This window comes from Heteronotia binoei, chromosome 13, assembly GCF_032191835.1.
Source record: "Heteronotia binoei isolate CCM8104 ecotype False Entrance Well chromosome 13, APGP_CSIRO_Hbin_v1, whole genome shotgun sequence".
Classification (NCBI taxonomy): Eukaryota; Metazoa; Chordata; class Lepidosauria; order Squamata; family Gekkonidae; genus Heteronotia; species Heteronotia binoei.
Window position 1 is genome coordinate 70,730,041 of NC_083235.1, and position 24,006 is coordinate 70,754,046.

Below are 24,006 nucleotides of genomic sequence, written 5' to 3' on the forward strand. Positions count from 1 at the left end.
GCAGCCAGGCTGTTAATGGGAGTTCATCTATGGGAACACATTCAGCCTGTGCTAAAAGCGCTGCACTGGCTACCGATAGGGTACCGGATTCGCTTCAAGGTGCTGGTCATTACCTTTAAAGCCCTATATGGCCAGGGTCCTGCATACCTTAGGGACCGCCTTTTCCCATACATGCCCCAGTGAGCACTTCGGTCCGGGTCTCAAAACCTGTTGACAGTCTCCAGCATCAGAGAAGCGAGGCTCAAAACAACGAGAGTCAGGGCCTTTTCCGTTGCTGCCCCTAGCTGGTGGAATGAGTTGCCGGAGGAGGTTAGGGCCCTGCGAGAGCTTTCACAGTTCTGCAGAGCCTACAAGATGGCACTCTTCCACCAGGCATTTACATGACGGTAACATCTGCAGCTACGGGACTGGCCCACAAGACCACCACCAATGGCCTACGTCACCTCACTGTGGCGATCCTGAGACCTCTGAGCACAACTAACCACCAGAATTTAATCGCTGCCTGAAATCATGATAGTAGCACATGCAAACGTTTTAAGATTGTTTTTATGTCTTATGTTTTTGTGGTTGTTTATTTTATTGGTCACACTAATGTGCTTGTGTCGACCCTTGGTCTGTGAGCCGCCCTGAGCCTGCCTTCGGTGGGGAGGGCAGGATATAAATTAAACAAACAAACAAACAAACAAACATGCTCACCCTTGGTTCTTTTCTCCCCCCACCCCGTCCTCACCCTTTGCAGCTCCAAGGCTGCCAAAGTTCCCATCTCCTTCTGCCTTGTCTTTGTCAGCTTGAGCAGGAAGCTCTTCTGAGCTTGCAAAGCTGCAAAGAAAATGCAGAATGGATTTTCCATAAAGGTCTGGGAGTAGTCCTTAATGGAAAATCTATTCTGTGTTTTCCTTGCAACTTTGTCTGTGCTGCAATGTATTTCACTGGAGTAGTTTCACTTTCCAGCATTTGTATGGCCAGTTGAAGCTGTTACTTGCTGGAGTTGGCTCTCCTTGCAAATAAAGGTTTAATGCTTTGAGCTAGCTTGCCTGTACTGAATGGACCTGAGAATTGGTGCCTAGTGAGTACTTTAACCTGGGAACCCACAGCCAAAGGGCGATATTACATTGGAGAGCCACTGCCAATCTGAGTAGACCTGGGGTGGGGGAGAAGCTTGCAATGCCCAGCCATTTTATGTTTTCCTAGGCTCAAAGCATTTTATATTTTCAGTTTATATTTTTACTTTCTGCTGCAATCCTTGTGCTTTTTCTCGATGTTTTATTTTAAAACTTGCATCGCTAAATCCCACTATCCCCTCGTGTTTCCATTTTAAACAAAATATCGCAAGAGTTTTAAGTATGTTTGTATTTTAAGTAAGATTAATATCTTTAACTGTGTCTGTTTGTATCCTTTGTAAAGTTTACATCTCCACTACCTGGCATTACATTTTAGGACATGCATGGCCTGGCCCCACAAAGCCCAATTCATGTAATATCCAGCCCTCGTAACAAATGAGTTCAGCATTTCCCACTTTAATCACTTGCTGAGTAGAGTACTTCCTTTTGCCTGTCTTGAATCTACTGCTCATCAACTTCACTGGGTGCCACTTAAGTTCTAGTACTTTGGGAGACTATGGGAAAGGGCACTATTAACTCTCTCAATCTCATGCATAATTGTATAAACCTCTATCATGTCTCCTTTCGGTCATTGTTTTTTAAGCTGAAAAGTCCCATACTGTTCAGTCTTTCCTCATAGGAAAGGTGCTCCAACCCCCTAGTCATATTGGTTGCCCCCTTCTGTATTTTTTTCAGCTCTGCAATGACGTTTATGAGATACGGTGGCCAGAATTGCACCTCAGTATCCCAGAAATTCACCCCAGTATTTCAAATGAGGCTGCATCATAGATCTATACAGGAGTATTATCATACTGGCCATTTTTGTTCTCAATTCCTCCCCTAATAGTCCCCAGCACGGAGCATACACTGCAAGTTACTCTAGGCACATGGATGGGAAGAAAACTGCCTGTGCTATTAATCTAATACGTACAGATTTCAGGACCAGGAGGAAGTAAAACAGCTGGGACATGAGAAAGGGTGACAGAGATTTTAAACAATGCATCCCCTCTGAGTTTGGATATATGGTGCTGCTTTGCAGCCAAAACAAAACGTAACGCCTTAGGCTGAACTCCACTGTGAAATTCCCCCATTTACAACAGCCAGCTTGGAGCCTGCAAAGAGTCAGGGCAGGGAGGCTATTGGGAAATCTCCCCATCCAAGTTACTAAGATACAGTAATATAAGATTAATACACATTTAAAAAAAACACACAAATTGAAATAATATTTATATAGTTCTGTAAAGTGTTCACAGACCACTTAACATACAAGGTAGTAGTTACAACAATTTTGTAAGGCAGGCCAGTATTAACTCAGTTGGCAGCCTTAAGCAGAAGCAATATTTGCACCAGGAATTTCCAGATTAATTGTTCAGCCTTTTAGTCACTCTGTTTAGCCTTTTACCCAGTTTGCTATCCTTGATCAAAACTCAGCAAAACAAGGGAGGGAAATGAAAACTTGCCAAAGCAAAAGCATATCTAATACAATGTTACTAACAGATTGACATGAAATAAAGACCAGCCAAATGGAGAGGGAGAGGAAAACATGACAAGGAAGACATCAGCCAAACATCACTTCCACAGTGTTATATTCTGGGAAGAGGACATTTGAGGCTTTTTATCCCTTCTCTCCTGGTTATGAACAAATTTGCAATGACACAAAACTCATCCTAGCAGGTGAGGCTCATCCATCGCACTCCACGTGTGCTGACTTCTGCAATTTCCCCAAACTTGACTGCAGAATTTGTGGTAGTGGGGGACTGTCAAGCAATGTTTAATCTTTCTATAATGGTATTCTGTCTAACTGCAAATGCCATATTTCCAGATGTTTCCAAAATGTTACTAACCCTAACCTAGCTGGGCACATCAAAGTAGAGAGATAGCTGGCACCTCTTTCGTGCCTCTTTCGCTTTCACTAACAAATGCAGGAATTTGCTCTTTGAAGATAAAGCCTCCAGGGAAGGTTTCCCAGGCCCTGGAAGAGTAACCACAGGAGAGATAAGAAAGTTACCGTGTGAATAGTCACACGTGAATAAAGCATTATTTAGAATTGCAGCTTTGTTTAGAGAAACTTTGATGTGCCATCTTCAAATATGCATTTCACTGTTACTTTGTATCAGTTCCAATACCTTGCTCAATAGAAGCACACGGATTATCAATAAACCATACTTTGTTTCAACTCAAGGACTGGTTACTTTGAAATCTGCTTGCTTTACAGGGACTTTGTCTGCACTTTCCTGTGGGGGGAAAAAAAGGGGAGGAGGCTCACCCTGGCAGGATGGTCAGATCATCTAGCAGGTGAAAGTTCTTGAATTTCCCTGTACTAATTTTCCCGGTTCTTGAATTTCCCTGTACTAATGCCATAGGAAACACCAGACTAACGCAAGTCAACAAGCGGACTTCCTACCTATGGCTGTCCACGATCTCCAACTGAGACCGCACCACACTGCTGATGCTCCGGCGATATGTCCTGTTCAGCCACTTGCCCACCACTCCCAGGCCATAGTAACGCTTCTTGCGATCAAAGGCAAAATGTTTCACTTTAGAAGCAATTCGCGTGCCCCTCTTTGGGGCAGCTACTGGAGACGGCATGACTTTGGCACCATCTGCATGCCTGCAAAAATAGAAGAAATGTCTTCTATTAAAAGAGTAAGGACAGCATGGACACATAAGGAACTCCTCCCCAGCAACAAGTGAAATTCTTCCATCTCCCACAGGTGAAAATTGCGTTTCCCCTATCCAAATGATACTGTAAGAAAGTACAGGCCAACAGTTTTGTTTTGTTTTGCCTTTCCCTTTTCTTGGCAGGTGGTGGGAAGAGAGATACTGTCCGTTCACTGCATTCTAGGGAGAAGTCTCAAACTCAATATCAGCATTCATTTGAACCTGACAAAGTGAATCCTAAATGTTTATGCAATAATACATCCATTAGTCTTTAGGGGATGGCCCATGGCTCAGTGGTAAGACATCTGCTTTGTACATAGAAGGTCCCAGATTTTGTGCCTGGCATCTCCAGGTAAAAAGGACCAGGTAGCACGTAACATACCTCAGACCTCTACCTGAGACTCTGGAGAGCCACTGCTTCTCAGAAAAGAAATACATGACCTTGGTCTGACCCAGCATAAGACAGCTTCAATGTGTCTGTTCATACTTGGAAGCAAGAGATAAACAGTTACTCCCTTGGAATTTATCCTTGCCCACTTGATTGAAATTAATCCTTTCCAGAAAGAGATCACATAGTCAGAGTGTTCAGACGCTGTTCAGCTGTTTGGTGATTTAGTTTTTTAAACATCTATGTAACAAAATATGCAAAGATCGCATCATTTTGGTTCACTGGCTGCCTATTTGTTTGAGTGCAATTTGAAGTGACATTTTTGGCATTTAAAAGCTAAATGGTTTGGGTACAGATAGCAGATAGGCCCCTTTCCTTCAGTATGAATTTACCCAGATGCTGAGCTCTTCTGCTAGCATGGGCCTGCTCCATCTGCTGTATGCATGACATCCCATAACAAAACCTTTTCAATGGCAGCATGAGGGTTATGGAATGCCCTGGCCTTAGGAACTCACTTCCAAGATGAACTTTATAGACAAAATGCACCTACGCCGTCTAGCTCTTATTTGATCTTGTTTTATGGGCATTATGAATTTGTAAGATCTATCTGTTGGAATGAATGGTTTCTGTTTTAATATTATCTGCTGGTTGGTTACTATCATTGTATAGCATTGTAGGGCAGTATCACAGTCACTTTTATCATAATATTTTGATACTATTTTGTATTGAGGGTGCACTTTACTGAAAGGCAGAATACAACACTTTTCAATAAAGAAAGACCTGCTATACTGTGAAACAAACAAAGGTTCCCTACATATTGTATGTCCGGCTTTCTTCCTCCATAATCCCGGTTGGTCATGGTTCAAACAAAGCCTAGGTTCAAGAGGTCTTCTAGAAGCATATCCATGTCAATATCCAGACTCCATTCTTAACTGGAACCCAAGACTCACTGTAGTGCGTGCTCAGCCACAGGTGATACGCTTTCTCCTGGCTGAGGAAGTCCTCGGAAATATGTTGCAGAGAGGGGTGGTGATTCAAACACGTCGTCTGGCATGGAACACATCTCCTCATGTGTGTCAACCTGTGAGAGAAAAATATATATAGACACCGTCTTGTAAGCTAGACGATACCAACAAACATAGCGGTTTCAGATGACCAAATATTGCAGCTCAGCCTAGCCATCGTGGCCAAAAGACACAGCAGCTTTTATGAAAATCAACAACAACAACAACAAACAAAATTTTATTTGTATCCCGCCCTCCCAGCCGAAGCAGGCTCAGGGCGGCTAACAGCATAATTCAGGTTCATTATACAAATAGATAAAATTACGTTTAAACATTATGAACATTTTAATTAAAATCTGCTTAAGTTTTAAAATTAAATTAAATTAAATTAGTAAAAGTGCTAATGCGATATTTGCTATATATAAATCATGTATTATAGTAGCACTTGATGGATAAAGTGAGAATCTTATGGCCTGAGAATAAATTCTTTTGTGTTGTGTGGAGCTGAATTTTATTTAGTTTGACAATTGACAAACTACATATGCAATAGGTGGACAGCCACAATAAAACAAAAGCTACTTTTTTTTTTAAAAAAAGGCAGCTATCTAGACTTCCTGCCTCAAATTGACAGAGATTATCCAATGAGCATTTAGATAGGGAAATTGGAGAGGCGATAAAAGGCAGTCACGCTGTGCTGTAAAACATAAAAAACAACATGCCCAATGAAATCAGAAGTGGGATGGAGGGTGCCTGCAATCATCCAGCAAAGAATGCAATAATTCCAGACTTGGGAGAAAAGGGAATGTGTTCAAGGACAAAGCATTTGGACAGTGGCTAGAGAATCTGTTGCAAACCTCTGGTGGCAGCCACAGAAGGACCCTTCTCCCATTGCCTTCGTGGCAGAGGAGCTCCTGCAGCACATCAATTATGCAATGACAGGAGCTCCAGCCCTTGCAAGAGCAACTGTCCAAAACTGGGGAAAAGCTTGTGTTGGGAGCAGCAGCATGTACTGTCAAGTCTCTGTAAAACCTTGCTCAAGTCTGTACTGTACTTTGGTTCAAGCAAAGAGCCTTCTGGGTAAAGCCTTTCTGTATTCCAATGCTGCTAGCTAAACCTCTCCTTAACCCCCCTCCTTTTTCTTTGTTATGTAGCCTTGCTTTGAAATGGGAATATGGGAAGCTGTAATCTGTGCCTTCTCAGGCTGGGCATCGGGGGAGGTTGGAGCCAAAAGACGCTCAAGGCCAAAGTCGGCCTGAGAAAGAAATTGTAACATCAGTGTGTGAATGTGCCCTGCATAGTGCCCCTCCCTTAAGAATCCCTTTGAAGTGTACCTTATATGATGGCACTGTACTGTATGATCTTTAGTCTTTCAATCTGAACCTATCCAAGTACGTCCTTATCAATAAACTAGCAACTTTGTTTCAACAACGACTCGTTATTGAATTTGGAGACTTGACATGTATAGTACCACACCACTGCAAATTAACATGACTATGCCCCTTATGTTATTCTGTACACAGAGTCAGCAGAAGAGTCAAGCAATTCACAGGAGCATGGCTTGCTCAGGACAAAGAGCCATTCCTCTTTGCTTTGAGGCAACTGAAAGATTTTAGTTTATTAATGGTGAAGCATCTTGCCAAATGGGATGAAAGAGTCAGTATCAAAGATTTCAGGTTTTCACGGCTGGTAACGTCATTAGGGTTTGTAGAATCTTTCGGGCTCAAGTGCCGTGTTCTACTGGATTGTTCTGTGTAATGTGCTGGTTGTTCTGCAGAAAGTCACAGAACAACCAGCACAGTCAACAACCATCTTCCTTATCTTCAAACCCCTTCCAACCTTCCCAGCAATTAACACAGAACAATGGTCACATTCAACAGCTAGTTTCCTTATCACTACCCTTCCAGGAAGCCCCACCAAACAATGGGCACATCCACAAACCAATTGCCCTTTCATCACATCCCCTCCAGCCTAGAAATAGCAGCTCTCCAGCAGCCCTGGCCCCACTCAATGCACAGCAGCCAAGAAGGTCAGAGCGCCTGCTCCGGCTGCAACGCCACTGAGGATGTTCTCCGCAGCTGAGAACGAAACGTCTGGAAGAAAAACTTTCTCCAGTAGAACATGGCACTTGAGCCTGAAAGATTCTACAAACCCTAAAGAGTCAGTACATGTGAACAAACAGCAGGGATCCTGCTGCGGCCAACAGAGGGGTCTTGTTGAGAACTTATCGCTTGCCCTCTACCATATGATATTATGTGCACTGAAATCAGCACATGTAGAAGGGGAGTGGGCACTGAGCAGGCCATCCCCACGCCCCACCACTACAAGGCTACTGGCTTGTGAACAGGAAACCTACTGTACATGAATCAACTCCTTCCCCATCATCAGGAACACTGGAAAAAGCAGCATTCCTGACCACGGGGAGGGAACCTGCACAAGCACACTTCCTATACACACTGGCTCATGCTCATGCTCATGAGCCAGAGATCACATGTCAGTAGGAGATGGGGACAGTGCGCTCTGGCTACCTCCCCCCTCTATACGTTATATATTTCAGTGTGTTGTGGCAAGGCTACTGTGCTTACTCTTAAAAGATTAATTGAAGAGGTTCCTACACAGGTCTTGATAAGAGAAAGGAATAACCCATGGAACTATGCTTGCCTTACTGAAGAAAGAGGAGTCAAACATATCCATGCCATCCACCACGTCATCTTCCAGGAAGCTGGGATACATAAAACTCCGTTTATTGCCTCTTCGCTTTGGCAAGGGTTCCAGAACTGAGCGACCCTTTCAGGGAAAGAAAACAGCAGTGACTAGCCAGGTTTGATATATTTGACGTTGGTGTTTTGCAGTTGTCTTCTGGGATTCACCTGGAACAATGGTTTGAGCTGCTTTTTAAAAATGAAAGAAGAAGATGAAGAAGAAGATATTGGATTTATATCCCGCCCTCTGCTCCGAAGAGTCTCAGAGTGGCTCACAATCTCCTTTACCTTCTTCCCCCACAACAGACACCCTGTGAGGTGGGTGGGGCTGGAGAGGGCTCTCCCAGCAGCTGCCCTTTCAAGGACAAAGCCTCAGAGCAGCCTACAATCCTTTCCCTTCCTCCCTCACAACAGGCACCCTGTGAGGTGGGTGGGGCTGAGAGAGCTCTCCCAGAAGCTGCCCTTTTAAGGACAGAGTCTCAGAGCAGCCTACAATCTCCTTTCCCTTCCTCCCCCACAACAGACACCCTGTGAGGTAGGTTGGGCTGAGAGAGCTCTCCCAGAAGCTGCCCTTTTAAGGACAGAGTCTCAGAGCGGCCTACAATCTCCTTTCCCTTCCTCCCTCACAACAGACACCCTGTGAGATGGGTGGGGCTGGAGAGGGCTCTCACAGCAGCTGCCCTTTCAAGGACAACCTCTGCCAGAGCTATGGCTGGCCCAAGGCCATGCTAGCAGGTGCAAGTGGAGGAGTGGGGAATCAAACCCAGTTCTCCCAGATAAGAGTCCGCATACTTAACCACTACACCAAACTGGCTCTCCAGTTTGCATCTAAGAATTCAGATTCTCTATGCACACACAGCTGAGACAGCAGATCAAGTGACTGTTGGTCAACATAGCTGCAGGAGCATGTTAGATCTTGGCAACAAGAGTTATTTATTAATTAGACTTGTACCCCACTTTCCCTGAAAACTGGCTCAGAGTGGGCAACAACAATTTATGGAAAATACAGTCTAAAACATTATAATAATTACAATAAATATACTAACAAATTAAATAATTACAATAAATACAAAAAATGAAACACAAATACTATACAACTAAAAGATGGTGTAGAACAGTAGAGCAGCAAAATATCATTATTTGATAAGAGCGAAGTGAAGAGGCAGGGAAGAGAAGGAGGGGGAGACCAATCCTAGATGAAACCTATCATAAAGGAGCCCGTCACTGCCCTTAACCATAAGCCTGGTGAAACAGTTTTGCAGGCCCTTATCTCTCCTGGGAGAGTGTCCCACCAGGCTCATGTTGAGCCTGCGAACACCAGCAGATTTTGATCACTTGAGAATAGTGCTCTTCAGGGGACGTACCAGGAAATGAGGTTCCTAAAGTAGGCTGTTCCCTGACTGTTTAGGGCTTTAAAGGTCAACACCAAAACCTTGAACTTGATCCAGTCTTCAGTCTGGAGCCAGTGCAGCTGGTAGGGCACCATTTTGTATGTGTTCGAAAGGCATTTTGGATTAGTTGCATTTTTTAGGTCAACCTCAAGGGAATCTCAAGTTACAGTAATCTAACCTGGAGATGATCATTGCGTGGATCACCATGGCAAGGTCAGAGGGCAACAGGTATGGAGCCAATTGTTTAACCTGGCAAAGATGATAAAAGACCAGCTTGACCACCTTTGTGACCTGGGCTTTCATTGAGAGGGTAGCATCCAGGATCATCCCCAAACTCTTGACAGACAGTCAAGATGTTAGTGGTTCTCCATCAAGAGTTGGGAGTTGGCAACCCAATCTGGCATCCCCCCAACCCAGTCACAGGACCTCCATCTTCAATGGATTACTTTCAGCCTGCTCTGCTTTAGCCAACCAACCATGGCCTCCAAACACCTGGACAGATTTTCTGGAGTGGGTGGCTGGCCGGCCACTCATCAACAGATACAGATGGATGTCGTCAGTGTACTGGTGATACCCAAGCTCAAAACTTTACACCAGATGGGCAAGGGGGTGCATAAAGATGTTAAATAACATTGGGGAGAGGATTGCCCCTTGGGAGACACCACGCACCAATGGGTATGGTAGTGAAGCCCTCTCTCCTAGCACTACCCTCTGTTCCTGGCCTTGGAGAAAGGAGACAAACTACTGTGTCTCCTGAATCCCCATGTCGGCGAAGCGGTGGGTCAATAGACTGTAATTGACTGCATCATATGCTGCTGATAAATCAAATAATATCAGCAACGCTGACCTACCTTGTTCCAGCTGTCTGTGCAGATCATCCATAAGAGTGACCAGAGCAATCTCCATACTATGGGCAGAGTGGAAACTGGACTGGAAGGGATCTAAGGCCAAGGTGTCATCCAGGAAAGCCTGGAGCTGCTCTGCTACCGCTCTCTCAACTACCTTACCCAGGAACACTAGGTTCAATAGTGGACAGTAAGTTTGATACTAGGATCTAATTTTTTTTTCAAGAGCAGTCTTACCTCTTTTAAACTCCCTGGGAAGATCCCCAAGCTTAGGGACAAATCTACAATGTCCACCAAGGGAGCCCACGTGTCAAGCATTGTATATCTACCCTCTGTTATAGTATCCAGATCATAGAATTGTTACTAACCCTGAGTTAGACTAAGGCACATCAAAGTAGAAACCCCCACCTTTCTTCTTTCGCTTTTACTAACAAATGCAAGAATGTCCTCTTTGAAGATAAGACCTCTTGGGACTTGTTCTCAGGCTCAGCCAGGCCTGAACCCAGGATGTGCTACCCGCAATATAGATAAGGAGCCCAGCATGTGAATTTCACACATGAATGTAGAATTGTTTATAGAACCTTTGATGTGCCATGTTAAAGCATGTAGCCTAGTATTACAGAGTATCAGTTCCAATCTCCAGCTTGAATGAGCCACATGGATTATCAATAAACCTAACTTTGTTTCAAAATTCAAGGACTGGTTATTTTGAGATCTCATGCTTGACACCACGTTCCATCAATGCCAACTTTGACCAGTCATGATGGACATGTGTCAAGGAAGCAAGTGGTAGCATCCAGAATCTTGTCAACCTCAGTCTGTGAGAACAGGCTGAATTGGTCCAACAGTGGACCAGAAGGCGGTCAAGGGGCCTTCAGTTCACATACTGTATCGATGTTGCTGGGCAGATCCTGGCCAAGTGGCAAGACAATATCCACAAAAAAGCTTGCAAATGTCTTATAGCTAACTGCCAAATCCCTAATATTTTGAGATCTCTCAGTGAGAGATGTTAAAGACCTGATTACCCTAAACAATCGTGCTAGAGAAGAGCTAGCAGATGCAATGGAGGCCATGAAGAAATCCTTCTTTGTTGCCTTCACTGTCATCTCACAGGCTTTCATAAAGGTCCTATAAGATGTTCTTGCAGCTTTATCATGAGTCAGCTGTCAAAATCACTCTAGCCGTCTAAGCCCCCATTTAATTCTCCATAACTCCTCAGAATACCAAGGAGATATTTTTTGCACAGGAACAAAGAGGCTATTGGGAAGTGATTTTGTCAATGGCTTCAAAAGACAGCTATGCCATCTTCTACCAGCTAATTTAATGAATCACCAGGGGGAATCGGATCCTGCAGAGCATTCTGGAGCCCAACTGGTTCCATTAGTCTCCAAAGGTAAGCATAAATCAGCTCATCGGCTAAATAGGATCAGATGGTCCTTCAGGGCAAAATGGTCCAACCACAGCACTACATCTGTATCAATCAAATTCACATCTAACTCCATGGCAAAGATCAAATCCAGTGTGTGGCCTGCTTGATATGTGCGACCTGATACAAATTGGGAGAGTCCCAGTGCTCCCATGGAGGACACCAGGTCCACAGCCTGCAAAGAGGCAACAGCATCGGCATGGACATTAAAGTCTCCCGGTACTAAAAGTCTGGGGAATTCAAAGCCCAGCCCACTACCACATTTAGCAGGCTCAGAAGAGTATCTGCTGGTGTGTCAGGTGCTCAGTACAATACTGGCTAGATCGCCAACTCTCTTCAGCATCCCACACCAGGCCAACACAATCAATGCTGGAGATCTTTGGCATGGGGAGTGCCCAGGTGGCTGCTTGCTGGATATAAACCCATTACAGCAACTCTGATTCTGAATATCAGGTATGCTGCTTTATACTACAAAATTAACTGCGAATGCCTTCCAGGCCAGTTGTCCCCAGCCCCAACACTGCTAAGCTTCGTCTCTGCCGTGGAGTGACACCACCTGGTGATGGGAGCTCTACCCACTTGATGGCGTGGGCTATCAGTACCATCTCAACCGCTGCATTTTCCACAAATCCTGGTTTTGAACATATGAAGCTGCCTTCTACTGAATCAGACCCTTGGTCCATCAAAGTCAGTATTGTCTTCTCAGACTGGCAGCAGCTCTCCAGGGTCTCAAGCTGAGGTTTTTCACACCTATTTGCCTGGACCCTTTTTTGGAGATGCCAGGGATTGAACCTGGGACCTTCTGCTTCCCAAGCAGATGCTCTACCACTGAGCCACCAGGTGTATTGATATGCAAGGCACACTCCAAGAAATCTCACTTTCAAATGGATTCTTTATTACATATAACTAAAGAAATTCAAAACAAGATAAACTTCAACATTCTCATGTCTACCAAAAATCAGATTTGATATAAATTTAAACTGTGTTTTTGTCAACTGGATTTTTCAGACAAATCATTAGCACCATGATGTGCCGGGCTAAACGTTTGCTTCAAATACTTGTCACAGAAGATGGCTACCGATGAGCTTGTGGTTCCCCCTCACAGTGAATACTACAATGGCTTTACAAGGCAAAAATATGAGGAGAGGAGAGTGTTTGGACACACCTTCACATCGCAACAGGCAACCAGGCCACGAAACAAGCATGACGTGATCGACAGTGGGAGAGAGTGTTTTTAATCACCTTTTAATTGCATTCCATTTCTCACACAGATTTAGCATTCTGTCTCCATCCATCCCAGCCCCTGTTGTAACCTCCCACAGTACACTGCAAGGCGACAATGAGGGGGAGGGGGTAAAGAGGATATATGGGTCCTCGAATAACTCACTTTGATTAATGCTGCCGCTGCCTTGAAACTCATGTGAGCGACAGATTTCCTTTTTCTGCGGGGCACATGGGTGCAGCCAGACCGAATACTGCTGAAGGACGTCAAGGAGATTACACCAGGGGTCAGCGGGGGTAGGACGGGATGCGGGGTGCGAGGGCGATCCACCTCATCTGGGTGCCGGAAGGGACGGCCTCGGGCCAAAGGGTCCACAATCTGAAAGACAAACGAAAGCCACTGTTACTGGAAGGAGATTGTTTCATTTGACAACCTTTCCCCAGTAGAACTCGAGAGTGGCATTTTAAGCAGAAGACAGTCCTATAACCTGCCTGATCCACCTCACTGCGTCAGCTCTATCTTCAAGGAGCATACAAATCCATGTTTGCCTCAACCAAATCCAGCGCTCTGGCTGCTACGTGTTGCTGGGGCCTCATGGACAATTAAATGAAAGGTCACACATGGGGCTGCTTACCTTCGGCATCTTGCCTGGCTTTGGGGACTCTGTGCCTTGGAAAGAAGGCACTTCTTGGCTGGGCAACTCCATTTCTCGGTAGGCAGCTTTGAGTTTTCCATACCGCAGGCTGCAGTGCTGCAAACTTTTGCGCTGCCAGTGCTGCCGCTTTCCTTCCCAGTCACTGCTGACTCCAAACCACTGAGCCGTCCCTCTGCGGGTGGGAAAAACTCAGAAATCAGCTACTAAAACACTGCTCCCTCACCCTATAAGTGAATCAGAATACTTCTAGAGAACAGTGCATCCAGTTTACCAAGGCATTTCCTCTGGAAAAACTTCCACTGTCTAGAAAGCCAAAAAACCCCTCCCCCGGGGATGTGACAGGAGCAATGGGGTGGAGAAATGTCTCTGAGAGGGGTTAAGATGTAGGACATTCATTGTCTACCACCAGCATAATATACATATTGCCCAACCTTTGAATGCTGAACCCAGGAAGCTGGTTTCTGAGAGAAAGTTCTTGCCCACAGCAAAGGCACCTGGTTTCATAACACAGGAAACCACACCCTCAGAGCTAGCAGAGAAAATATGACATTTGCTGAGGGAAAACAAATGGACATCAATTCATCTCTCATCAAGGCTTCAGATTTTTCAAGAGAAAGTCTGGAACACAGACGCTCAGGGCTGTTTTTTTGTTCAGAAAAACAAAGTCAGATGTGGGAGTGAGGAAACACTTCTGGGCTGTGGGAACTGTTTCTCCACCACCACCACGTCTGACAACTGCTTCTAAAACTGGTTAGATGAATGAGTCAACATTCAGTAGCCAGCCTCTTAAATGGGGGCGGGACTTATTACTTTTGGCAGCCAAACCAAGAAGCTGTGGCTTGGGTACCTGGTACTCACACGTCCATTGTCCATATCTCATACAGCTTGCAGAGAAGGAACCACAGCCATACATGAAGCCCTCCCTCTGATTTCATCATCCCCTCAAATGCTCTAGTGTCAGTCTGCCTCCCACCCCCCTCAAAAGCTTTCAGGATGCCTCACTAAAAGGGAACAGTGTGAACAACGCTTCATGAAGGGGAAAAAAAAGCTCCATGTCTTCACCGTGTGTGCACCATGGAAACATATGCTATTGATTGACTCCAGCTCGCAGATATATGTTTCTGCGATGTCGACAGGGATTCTGTAGCCCATAAACAAGTATGTGGAAGATATATTGTGATTTTTATTTGCAAAGGAAATGTATCGTTCTGTATTCTGAGTAAATTACGGTGAAACACAAAAGCATATTTTAAAGCAGCTTTTTTCCCCCAAGATAAACATGGCCAAAAATCAGAAGCTGCACACTCCCAAAGGGACAAAATGTATTTTTTTTTTACAAGCACAAGACCATTTACAGAAGTCATTTTCTTACTCACTATCCCAGAACAGCGGCTGCCTTAAAAGCCAGGGAAGAGAGATCAAGGGAGATCAGAGCAACTCCTTCAAAAAGAAACAAGACTTTCCTCAGCACCCCTTATGAAAATGACGACCCAAATCCCTCCTTACTTGCGGATACTCTGGGTGAGTGACGTTTGCCTGCGGAAGCCAGGATGTTTTTCGAGGTTGCTGTCTTGCCTTTTCATTCTGGGCTCTTGGAGGCTCACACTCTTTTGATAGACAACGTTCTTTTGCAGAGGCTAGAAGAAACATTGAAGCAATGCGGGAGGATGATGGGAAAGAAGAGATTATCCACCCTACCAAAGACACAGATTATCCTCAGGTCTGTCCTTGTTACAGAACACCTGTGAACAGGGCCTTTTGTTGTAGAAAGAACTCATTTGCGTATTAGGTCACACATCCCTGATGTAACCAATCTTCCAGCGCTCTTAGTACAGGGCCTACTGTAAGCTCCAGGAGGACTGGCTACATCAGGGTGTGTGGCCTAATATGCAAAGGAGTTTCTGCTACAAAAAAAGCCCTGTCTGTGAATTATTTGTGAATTCCCTGCATTGTGAAGGGGATTGGGTCAGATGACCCTGGAGGTCCCTTCCAACTCTATGATTCTATGATAGTCCAGCCACGACAACTGTGCAGCTTGATTAAGTAGGGTGGAAGCAGAAGAGTTTCTATAGGCCTTTGGTTAAGCAAGAGCATTTTAGTCATGGTGTTTAGTTGGGAGTTGATGTACTGCAGCAGCTAAGAGAATGAGCTGTGACCCAGGAAATCCCAGTTCAAGTCTTACCTCTATTACAAGGCAAGCCATACTACCTCAGCCCTCCCTTCTACAATATGTGGTTAATACTAGCTTCCATTAGATGGCTATTTCAAGGATTACAAGATTGCACTGTATTTGTAGGACTCCAAATCTTTCCTGTGGCACAAGTTATAGGTTGGAGGGCAGTGTAGGAGAAAAAAAGGGAAGTGTATCAGGGAACTGGTAAGTGAAGGTTTTGCTAGTATTCACAATGTGACATTCAGGAGTTGTGTCTCAACAGAATAGTAACAAACAGGTGCATGGGGCAGATATTTACTCTTCTGCTGTGGGGCACTAGATCTGACAGGTGTTTTCTGTCTTTTCTCCAAGGAAGGAATCAAGGACTGCCACCACTGGAAGTGGAACACTTGGGCAATTTGTGAGGCTGCATTTCAACAAAATACACTCAAGATAAGAACATAAGAACATAAGAGAAGCCATGTTAGATCAGGCCAATGGCCCATCCAGTCCAACATTCTGTGTCACACAGCGGCCAAATATATATATATATATATATATATATATATATATATATATATATATATATATATATATATATATACACATACACACACACACTGTGGCTAATAGCCACTGATGGACCTCTGCTCCATATTTTTATCTAACCCCTTCTTGAAGGTGGCTATGCTTGTGGACGCCACCACCTCCTGTGGCAGTGAATTCCACATGTTAATCACCCTTTGGGTGAAGAAGTACTTCCTTTTATCCGTTTTAACCTGTCTGCTCAGCAATTTCATCGAATGCCCACGAGTTCTTGTATTGTGAGAAAGGGAGAAAAGTACTTCTTTCTCTGCTTTCTCCATCCCATGCATTATCTTGTAAACTTCTATCATGTCACCCCTCAGTCGACGTTTCTCCAAGCTAAAGAGCCCTAAGCGTTTCAACCTTTCTTCATAGGGAAGGTGTTCCAGCCCTTTAATCATTTTAGTTGCCCTTTTCTGAACTTTCTCCAATGCTATAATATCCTTTTTGAGGTGCGGCGACCAGAACTGCACACAGTACTCCAAATGAGACCGCACCATCGATTTATACAGAGGCATTATGATACTGGCTGATTTGTTTTCAATTCCCTTCCTAATAATTCCCAGCATGGCGTTGGCCTTTTTTATTGCAAACGCACACTGTCTTAACATTTTCAGTGAATTATCTACCATGACCCCAAGATCTCTCTCTTGGTCTGTCTCTGCCAGTTCACACCCCATCAACTTGTATTTGTAGCTGGGATTCTTGGCCCCAATGTGCATTACTTTGCACTTGGCCACATTGAACCGCATCTGCCACGTTGACGCCCACTCACCCAGCCTCAACAGATCCCTTTGGAGTTCCTCACAATCCTCTCTGGTTCTCACCACCCTGAACAATTTAGTGTCATCCGCAAATTTGGCCACTTCACTGCTCACTCCCAACTCTAAATCATTTATGAACAAGTTAAAGAGGATGGGACCCAGTACCGAGCCCTGCGGCACCCCACTGCTTACCGTCCTCCACTGCGAAGACTGCCCATTTATACTCACTCTCTGCTTCCTATTACTCAGCCAGTTTTTGATCCACAAGAGGACCTGTCCTTTTACTCCATGACTCTCAAGCTTTCTAAGGAGCCTTTGATGAGGAACTTTATCAAAAGCTTTCTGGAAGTCAAGGTAAACAACATCTATCGGGTCTCCTTTGTCCACATGTTTGTTCACCCCCTCAAAGAAATGTAACAGGTTAGTGAGGCAAGATCTTCCCTTGCAGAACCCATGCTGAGTCTTCCTCAATAACCCGTGTTCATCAATGTGCCTACTCATTCTGTCCTTGATAATGGTTTCTACCAACTTTCCCGGTATTGAAGTCAGACTGACTGGCCTGTAATTTCCCGGATCTCCTCTGGAACCCTTTTTAAAGATGGGGGTGACATTTGCTACCTTCCAGTCCTCAGGAACGGAGGCAGATGGCCTGACCATCTGCAATACTGGTTTCTAAGGAAGCAAAAGCACAGTCCTACATATGAGATTTAAACAAATACCTAAATTCAAGATACTTATCATCACAGATGCTCTCCCACCCCACCAAATAACCATGGAAAGTGAAAAAGCTAATAAGCATTTACATAGATCTTTTTCACACAGCCTAAGTATTCCGGTATGCCAGCTGGTCAGTTACTGATCAGTAACGGGTTTCTGCTGGCATTTCAGACAGACCCGATTCAGTAACTGGCTGCTACCGGAATACTCTCACCTTTTCACACAGTCCCGCGGCTGTCCCGGTAGTGAGGCATGCCTGAGTCGTTACTAACAAAGAGCAGCTTCTTCCACTTTTCAACCCCTTCTTCCGGGTTGAAATCGCTATGGAGTGCTGTGTGAAATGTCCAGTATCTAACTTGGGAGCAGTTTTCGCGCCCTTTTTCGCCCGCCGGCGTGCGCGATCTCTGGCTTTTTTTTTTTTGGAACATCGGGCTAAGATTGCTATAGCGCTATAGCAACGTATCACAACAGCATCGCCATAGGGATGTCTGGGCTCCATTAAGATGCCAGATATCGCCGCCGCTGAAACCTGGGAACTTATCTCAATAGAGCCTAGCCATCTCTATGGTGTTGCTGTTGTGATACATCGCTATAGCAATCTTTGCCGACGTTCCAAAAAAAAAAAAAAAGCTGGAGATCGCGAGCCGGCAGGCAAAAACAGCTGGCGCTGGTGGAAGCGAGATAAGAGCGGAACAGTGTGAAATGGCTCGCTTCAATCACGGAACCCTACCGGGAAAAAAAACATGTGTCTGAAAACTCCCATCCCTGTCTCGGATTACTGCAAGGCGGCACAATACCGACTCCCTTCCGGCTTCCACTGGTAAGTGTGAAAAGGGCCATAGTAATTCATACCACAGTTTGACTGCTTTCATCCTCTGCTTCCACCGGTGGGATCGTGATGGAGAGATTGGGGGGCTTTTTGCTCTGTAGGCGGCTGCTGCTGGTGCTAGACCGGCTGTTTCCATTCTTCTCAACAGCTGCCATGCTGGATAAGACGAATCAGCCTAAGAGGAAGAAATAAACAGAGTTAGGATCCTGTCGACTTCCTTGGGCCAAAGTCAAAAAATTAAAAGCAAGCAAGTAGCTCAAACTTGTCTAATGTCCACTGTAACAATTTATAATAATTCCTTTGTAAGTACCGTTGTACGTGAGATGTCCCAGGAGCAAATATAAGTTGATTAAGAGGGGATGGAAGCGTCATTCTATGCCAAGAACTAATTTAGAAATAGATGAGCTGAAAGGCTTCAGATAACCCAACATGTCACAATTTATAATTTTTATTTAAATCAGTGTATCCCTGATTATCTAAATCTTACGAGCCAACAAGGTGGCTCACAATTATAAATGTCAACCCAAGCATATTGTATGCAGGGCAATGATGGCCATGTTGAATTGCTTGAACGACTTTCTTCTAATGCAAGATCAAACTTTCAGGAAAAAAATTCTGCCATGATAAGAAGAGAGCCTTCCCAATTCCACTTAGGAGAATCTTTCATCCATAATTGGAGGTGTGACTGCAATACAGTTCTGTGGAGAGCAGAATGCAGTATTGGCAGAGATTTCTGCTTCCTGTTGAAATGGACACATTTCCCAGTTCTTACAACTGCAAAGATGCTTCAAAGTGTGCTGGCAAAAACCACTACAACAAAAACAAAACCCTGGAAGCAAGATAGATAGTAAAATTTCTGCTGCTTAGGATGGAGCTGCAGGGCCCCACTCACAGCTTCTTCCAGGTGCTAGCAATGCCAGAATTATGGAATAGTTAACATTGAAGAATAACTAACACAAGTTGCACCCATGGCATAATTTCTCCATCCCATAGCACAAGAATAATATATGAAAACAACACTATGATATGGCTGTGCCTATACAATTTTCAATGATTAAATGGTATATTAATTTACACACACACACACACATATATATAGAGAGAGCGTCTTGCTGATGACTTACCTACTCTCCCATTGACTGAGCTGTGTGTCACTCAATCTCCATGGAGAGCAACCCCACCCTCCAGCCCCAGAACAGATGAGGATTGGGCCACTGGGGAAGCTGCCTTTGCATCCTATTGGCCTATCCCTTTCCCCTCAGTGGCTGTTGCTAGGCAACCACAGTATTCCAAGCTTGGTTCTGTCAGTAAAAGGCAGGGGGAGGAGGCTCTTTCCAAGCCTATTTTGGTCTTTGAAGGAGAACTCATTGAGCCCAGTCCTGACTAGGGTTACCAACTCCAGATTGGGAAATTCCTGGAGATTTTTTGGGGAGGGGAGAGGCCTCAGTTGAATATAATGCCACAGAGTCCATCCTCCAAAACAGTTATTTTCTCCAGGGGGAGAGATATCTGTTATCTGGAGCTCAGTTGTGATACCAGGAGATCTTCAGGCTCCACCTTCAGGTTGGCTATCCTAGGCCTGGCAGTACAGTCTGGGTGACTAGATGCTACCTAACTGACTAGCATGACTTAACTAGGCCTGCCTGCTTGCTACTGTTCAGCAGCAGCTCCCCTATGACAGTCAATGTGGAGTAGCAGTTAGCGTTTCAGAGCAGGGTCTGCCAAAGTCAGGCTCTTGTTGTGGAAACTGACTAGGGTGATTTTAGATCAGTCACAGACTTTCAGCCTATCCTACCTCACTGGGTTGTTGTGCAGATCAAAAGAGGGAGAGGAGAATGATGTAAGCTGCTTTGGTCCTCACTGTCGAAAAAGACTGTACTTTTCCTACGTATAGGCCAGGGGGGGAAGAGATGGAAAACTGAACTCAGAGGGGCAGATAAAAGTAGACTGATAGCTGGCTGGGAAGGAGATAGGGTTGCCAACTCCAGGTTGGGAAATTCCTGGAGATTTAAGGGGTGGTGCCTGGGGAGGATGGGATTTGAAGAGGGGTGGGACCTCAGACAGGTACAATGCCATAGACTCCACCCTCCAAACCAGCCATTTCATCCTGGGGAACCATTGTTGCCAATCTCCAGGTGAGGACTGGAGATCACTCAGAATTACAACTGCTCTCCAGATGGCAGAGATCAGCTCCCCTGGCTGCTTTACAGGGTGGCCTCTGTGTCATTGTACCCTGTTGAGGTCACTTCCCTCCTGCTTTTGTCCTTACTATGGAGAAAGACTGTACTTTTCCTAGGTAGAGGCTGCAAGGAGGGGGGAGGAGATGGAAAGCTGAAGTCAGATCAATCCCCTACAGAAAATTGCTGCCTTGAGGCACATACTCTATGGTATACCATAACACAGCATGTCAGGCCAAAAAAAAAAATGCTACAAGCACACGCTGATGCTAAACACCCCAAGGCTGAATATGATTGGAAAAGGCAGCAACAACCCACTGCAAACAAAAGGAATGCTAAGCTTCAGTGTCTGCATCATAATCGTCATGCTATGATGCCACAGCAAATTAATCCTGAGTGCCGAACGCTGGGGCACTCACTCAGAGACTCTTTCTAGAGCCCACTATATTTATTCCCACAATGAGCCTTATTCCTAGCAGTCAAAACATAACAATAAACTAAATCTATACTTCCTATAGCTATCAATATTATTTTATAGTCTACTAATCACGAATACTGGTTTTACTATTAATAAATGTACATTTTAGTCATTGAGAATTGTATAAGTACAGTCTTATCACAGTGTTGTTTTCATATACTATAATTTCTACATTCTTCATAATCTAGTTTTTCTGGAAGTGCAATATGTGGGAACGCAACCTTAGCCATAATAATAAATATTACAACCATGAAGAGCTGTAGCTTGGTGGTAGAGTCTACTTGACATACATAAGGCCCCAGGCATAGTTTCCAGTAGCAGGTGCTGGGGAAAGATTGTTCTCTGCCCCAGATCCTAGAGCTGCTGGCAGTAGACATGATTAAGCTACATGGACCAACGCAGCCCATACACGGCGGGTTTCTATGCTCATCTGAAATCAGGTTCTTTTTATTTATCTTCTGGGTTTGAAAGTATTTTACACATATGCAAGCTTTTCCACAGCCATGAGAAAGGCCCTGGTGTGTGTGCGTGGGGGTGGGGGGAAGAATATATTGGTATTCTCCAGACTTCAAGGAGGATGTTTTTGATGCGCTTGCGCTTAGATGCCATGGAAGCATGCTGGGTGACCTCAAGCCCGTCACACTCTTGGCCCAACATACCTCACAAGGGTGGCTGCAAGGATAAAATGGAGGGAGAGAATGAGGTAAGCCACTTTGAGTCCCCCTTTGGAGAGCAGGTGGAGAAAAAAATGAAGTAAAATCAAATAAATAAATTTAGTCTGTAAGTGAAAAGCCAGGGGAATTTATTTCAGTTGCTTTGCGAGCTCATTGTTTGCAGGCACAAAGTTGAATTTACAACCAAATATAGAAATCACACAAAATAAAGCAATGCCACCAAAACAGGACAGAAAAAGTCTAGAGTGGATTAGCAGCACAGAGTGGGTCAGCCGAGGTTTACAATATAGCTCTTAAGCGGTCTGCTTTTGGAGCTATTTAGGTTAGTCTGACTAAGCTTTGTGATCTGTCAATACAAAAATGGGAAGGGTTAAAACCTCTTGACCAGTAGCAAAAGGAGGTGACCGCTTACACAAATAGTCATGTAATCAATCTTGTAGGTTGTGAGTGGATTGAAAACCACCTATTTTTAGTCTGCCCCCACACATGAATTTGCAAAGAGTGCTCTACATATTCACAGGCTGTACCCAGAATACAAGTAGCAAAAGCCTGCTTCATTTGGGACCAGTCAGCATATTGAGGCTAATCATGACACACACACACACCCCACATGAGATAAACTGGAGTAACATGGGAGGCTGGTAGCTGTTTTCTCCTATTTTACCCTTCTAGAGGTATTACTAGTTCCATGGGAAGAATATACAGGTATTTATGGCTCCCCTACAATCACATGGCAAAAAACAGCTTGGAAGGATGACTGGCTTGGAAGGGGGGAGACACCCACCATGACTGTTTTTAGCATTTGAAAGAGCCAGAGGAGAACATGGCCATGGATCTGATACCACATGCCATCTCATTCTTGTTTAAGCAGCTCTAACCTGTTTTGACCCTGGTACTGAAAAAAGGAGGGGCAGGGGGAAGGAACCAACTGACCTTCAATTTTGTACATCCTTCTAACAGATGCATGCTAGAAACAATTGTGAAGACAGAAAGATAATTCAATTGTGCAGAGCAGACTAATACAGGTAAGGGTTCACTGTAAGAAGGAACATGGAATATGTTGAGACAATTATGTTTTTTTATTAGACTAAGAAACAATACCAATCAATAAAGATTATCTGAAGGGTTGCCAGGGCATTAAGACAAGGTCATAAAATGAAAGGGTTAATTCCAGAGGGGCAGTCAAGTTACTTAGCCGCAGCAAATTTAAACGGATTCCCAGTGGTACCTTCACAACAGACAAAAAGTATTAAAACGCAAGCTTTTGAGAGCCAGAGCTCACTTCATTAGATGCATGAAGAATATGCTTTTGAGATGTGGTGCTGGAGAAGACTCTTGAGAGTCCCTTGGACTGCAAGAAGATCATATCAGTCAGTCCTAAAGGAAATCAACCCAGACTGTTCACTGGAAGGTCAGATGCTGAAGCTGAAGTTCAAATACTTCGGCCACCAAACGAGAAAGGAGCACTCCCTGGAAAAAACCCTGATGCTGGGAAAGACAGAAGGCAAAAGAAGAAGGGGACGGCAAAAGATGAGATGGCTGGACAGTGTTGCTGATGTGACAAACAAGAATTTGAGCAGACTTTGGGGGATGGTGGAAGACAGGAGGGCCTGGCATGACTTTGTCCATGGGGTCGCAAAGAGTTGGAGTCAACTGTGCGACTGAACAACAACACCACATCCCATTAAGAAGATACATTCATACCTCAAAGGACAAACAATAGAAAGTCAGGTGGGGAAGATGATATAAAGGACTTTCTCCACCCCACCAAAAGCTTCCCTCAGGGCCATCATGCCTTAATTCTTGTTCTGACACTTAAAAACCACTGATTTCTACTTCTGCATTGAGCTCAAACCTTCTCCACTTTCATTTTGGCCCTGCTGGTCTCTTATACTCTGCTTATGCACAGGGTAGAGAGAGTGGACAGAGAGAACTTTTTCTCCCTTTCCTAAAACATTAGAACTTCAGAACATTTAATGAAGCTAATGGGCAGTAGATTGGGGATGGATAAAAGGAAATACTACTTTACTCAAGGAGTCAATAAAATGTAGAATTTGCTGCAAGAGAATATAGCGAAAGCCACAGGCACAGATGGCTTTTAAAAGAGAAGAGACAGAGTCAGAGGCTCTTAGCCATGGTGACACTCAGAGGCAGTAAACCTCTCAATACCAGTTCCAGGAGGTAACATCAGGGGATGGCCTTGGCCTCAATGCTCTACATTGGCCCTCAACTGGTTGGC

At 44.6% G+C, this 24,006-nt stretch overlaps 1 protein-coding gene across 1 annotated transcript in view; it reads right to left on the reverse strand.

Moving 5' to 3' along the window:
* Positions 1 to 18,616, reverse strand: part of RHBDF2 (rhomboid 5 homolog 2) — a 43,965-nt gene extending 25,349 nt beyond the window's left edge. The window contains exons 1-7 of the mRNA XM_060252457.1: positions 18,462 to 18,616; positions 14,898 to 15,028; positions 13,371 to 13,563; positions 12,902 to 13,114; positions 7,812 to 7,937; positions 5,100 to 5,230; positions 3,505 to 3,711 (exon numbers count right to left, since the gene is read on the reverse strand). Coding sequence (XP_060108440.1) covers positions 3,505 to 3,711; positions 5,100 to 5,230; positions 7,812 to 7,937; positions 12,902 to 13,114; positions 13,371 to 13,563; positions 14,898 to 15,028; positions 18,462 to 18,593 — 1,133 coding nt within the window. The 5' untranslated portion in view covers positions 18,594 to 18,616. The remainder of the gene's footprint in view (positions 1 to 3,504; positions 3,712 to 5,099; positions 5,231 to 7,811; positions 7,938 to 12,901; positions 13,115 to 13,370; positions 13,564 to 14,897; positions 15,029 to 18,461) is intronic.
* Positions 18,617 to 24,006: the final 5,390 nt, after the last annotated feature.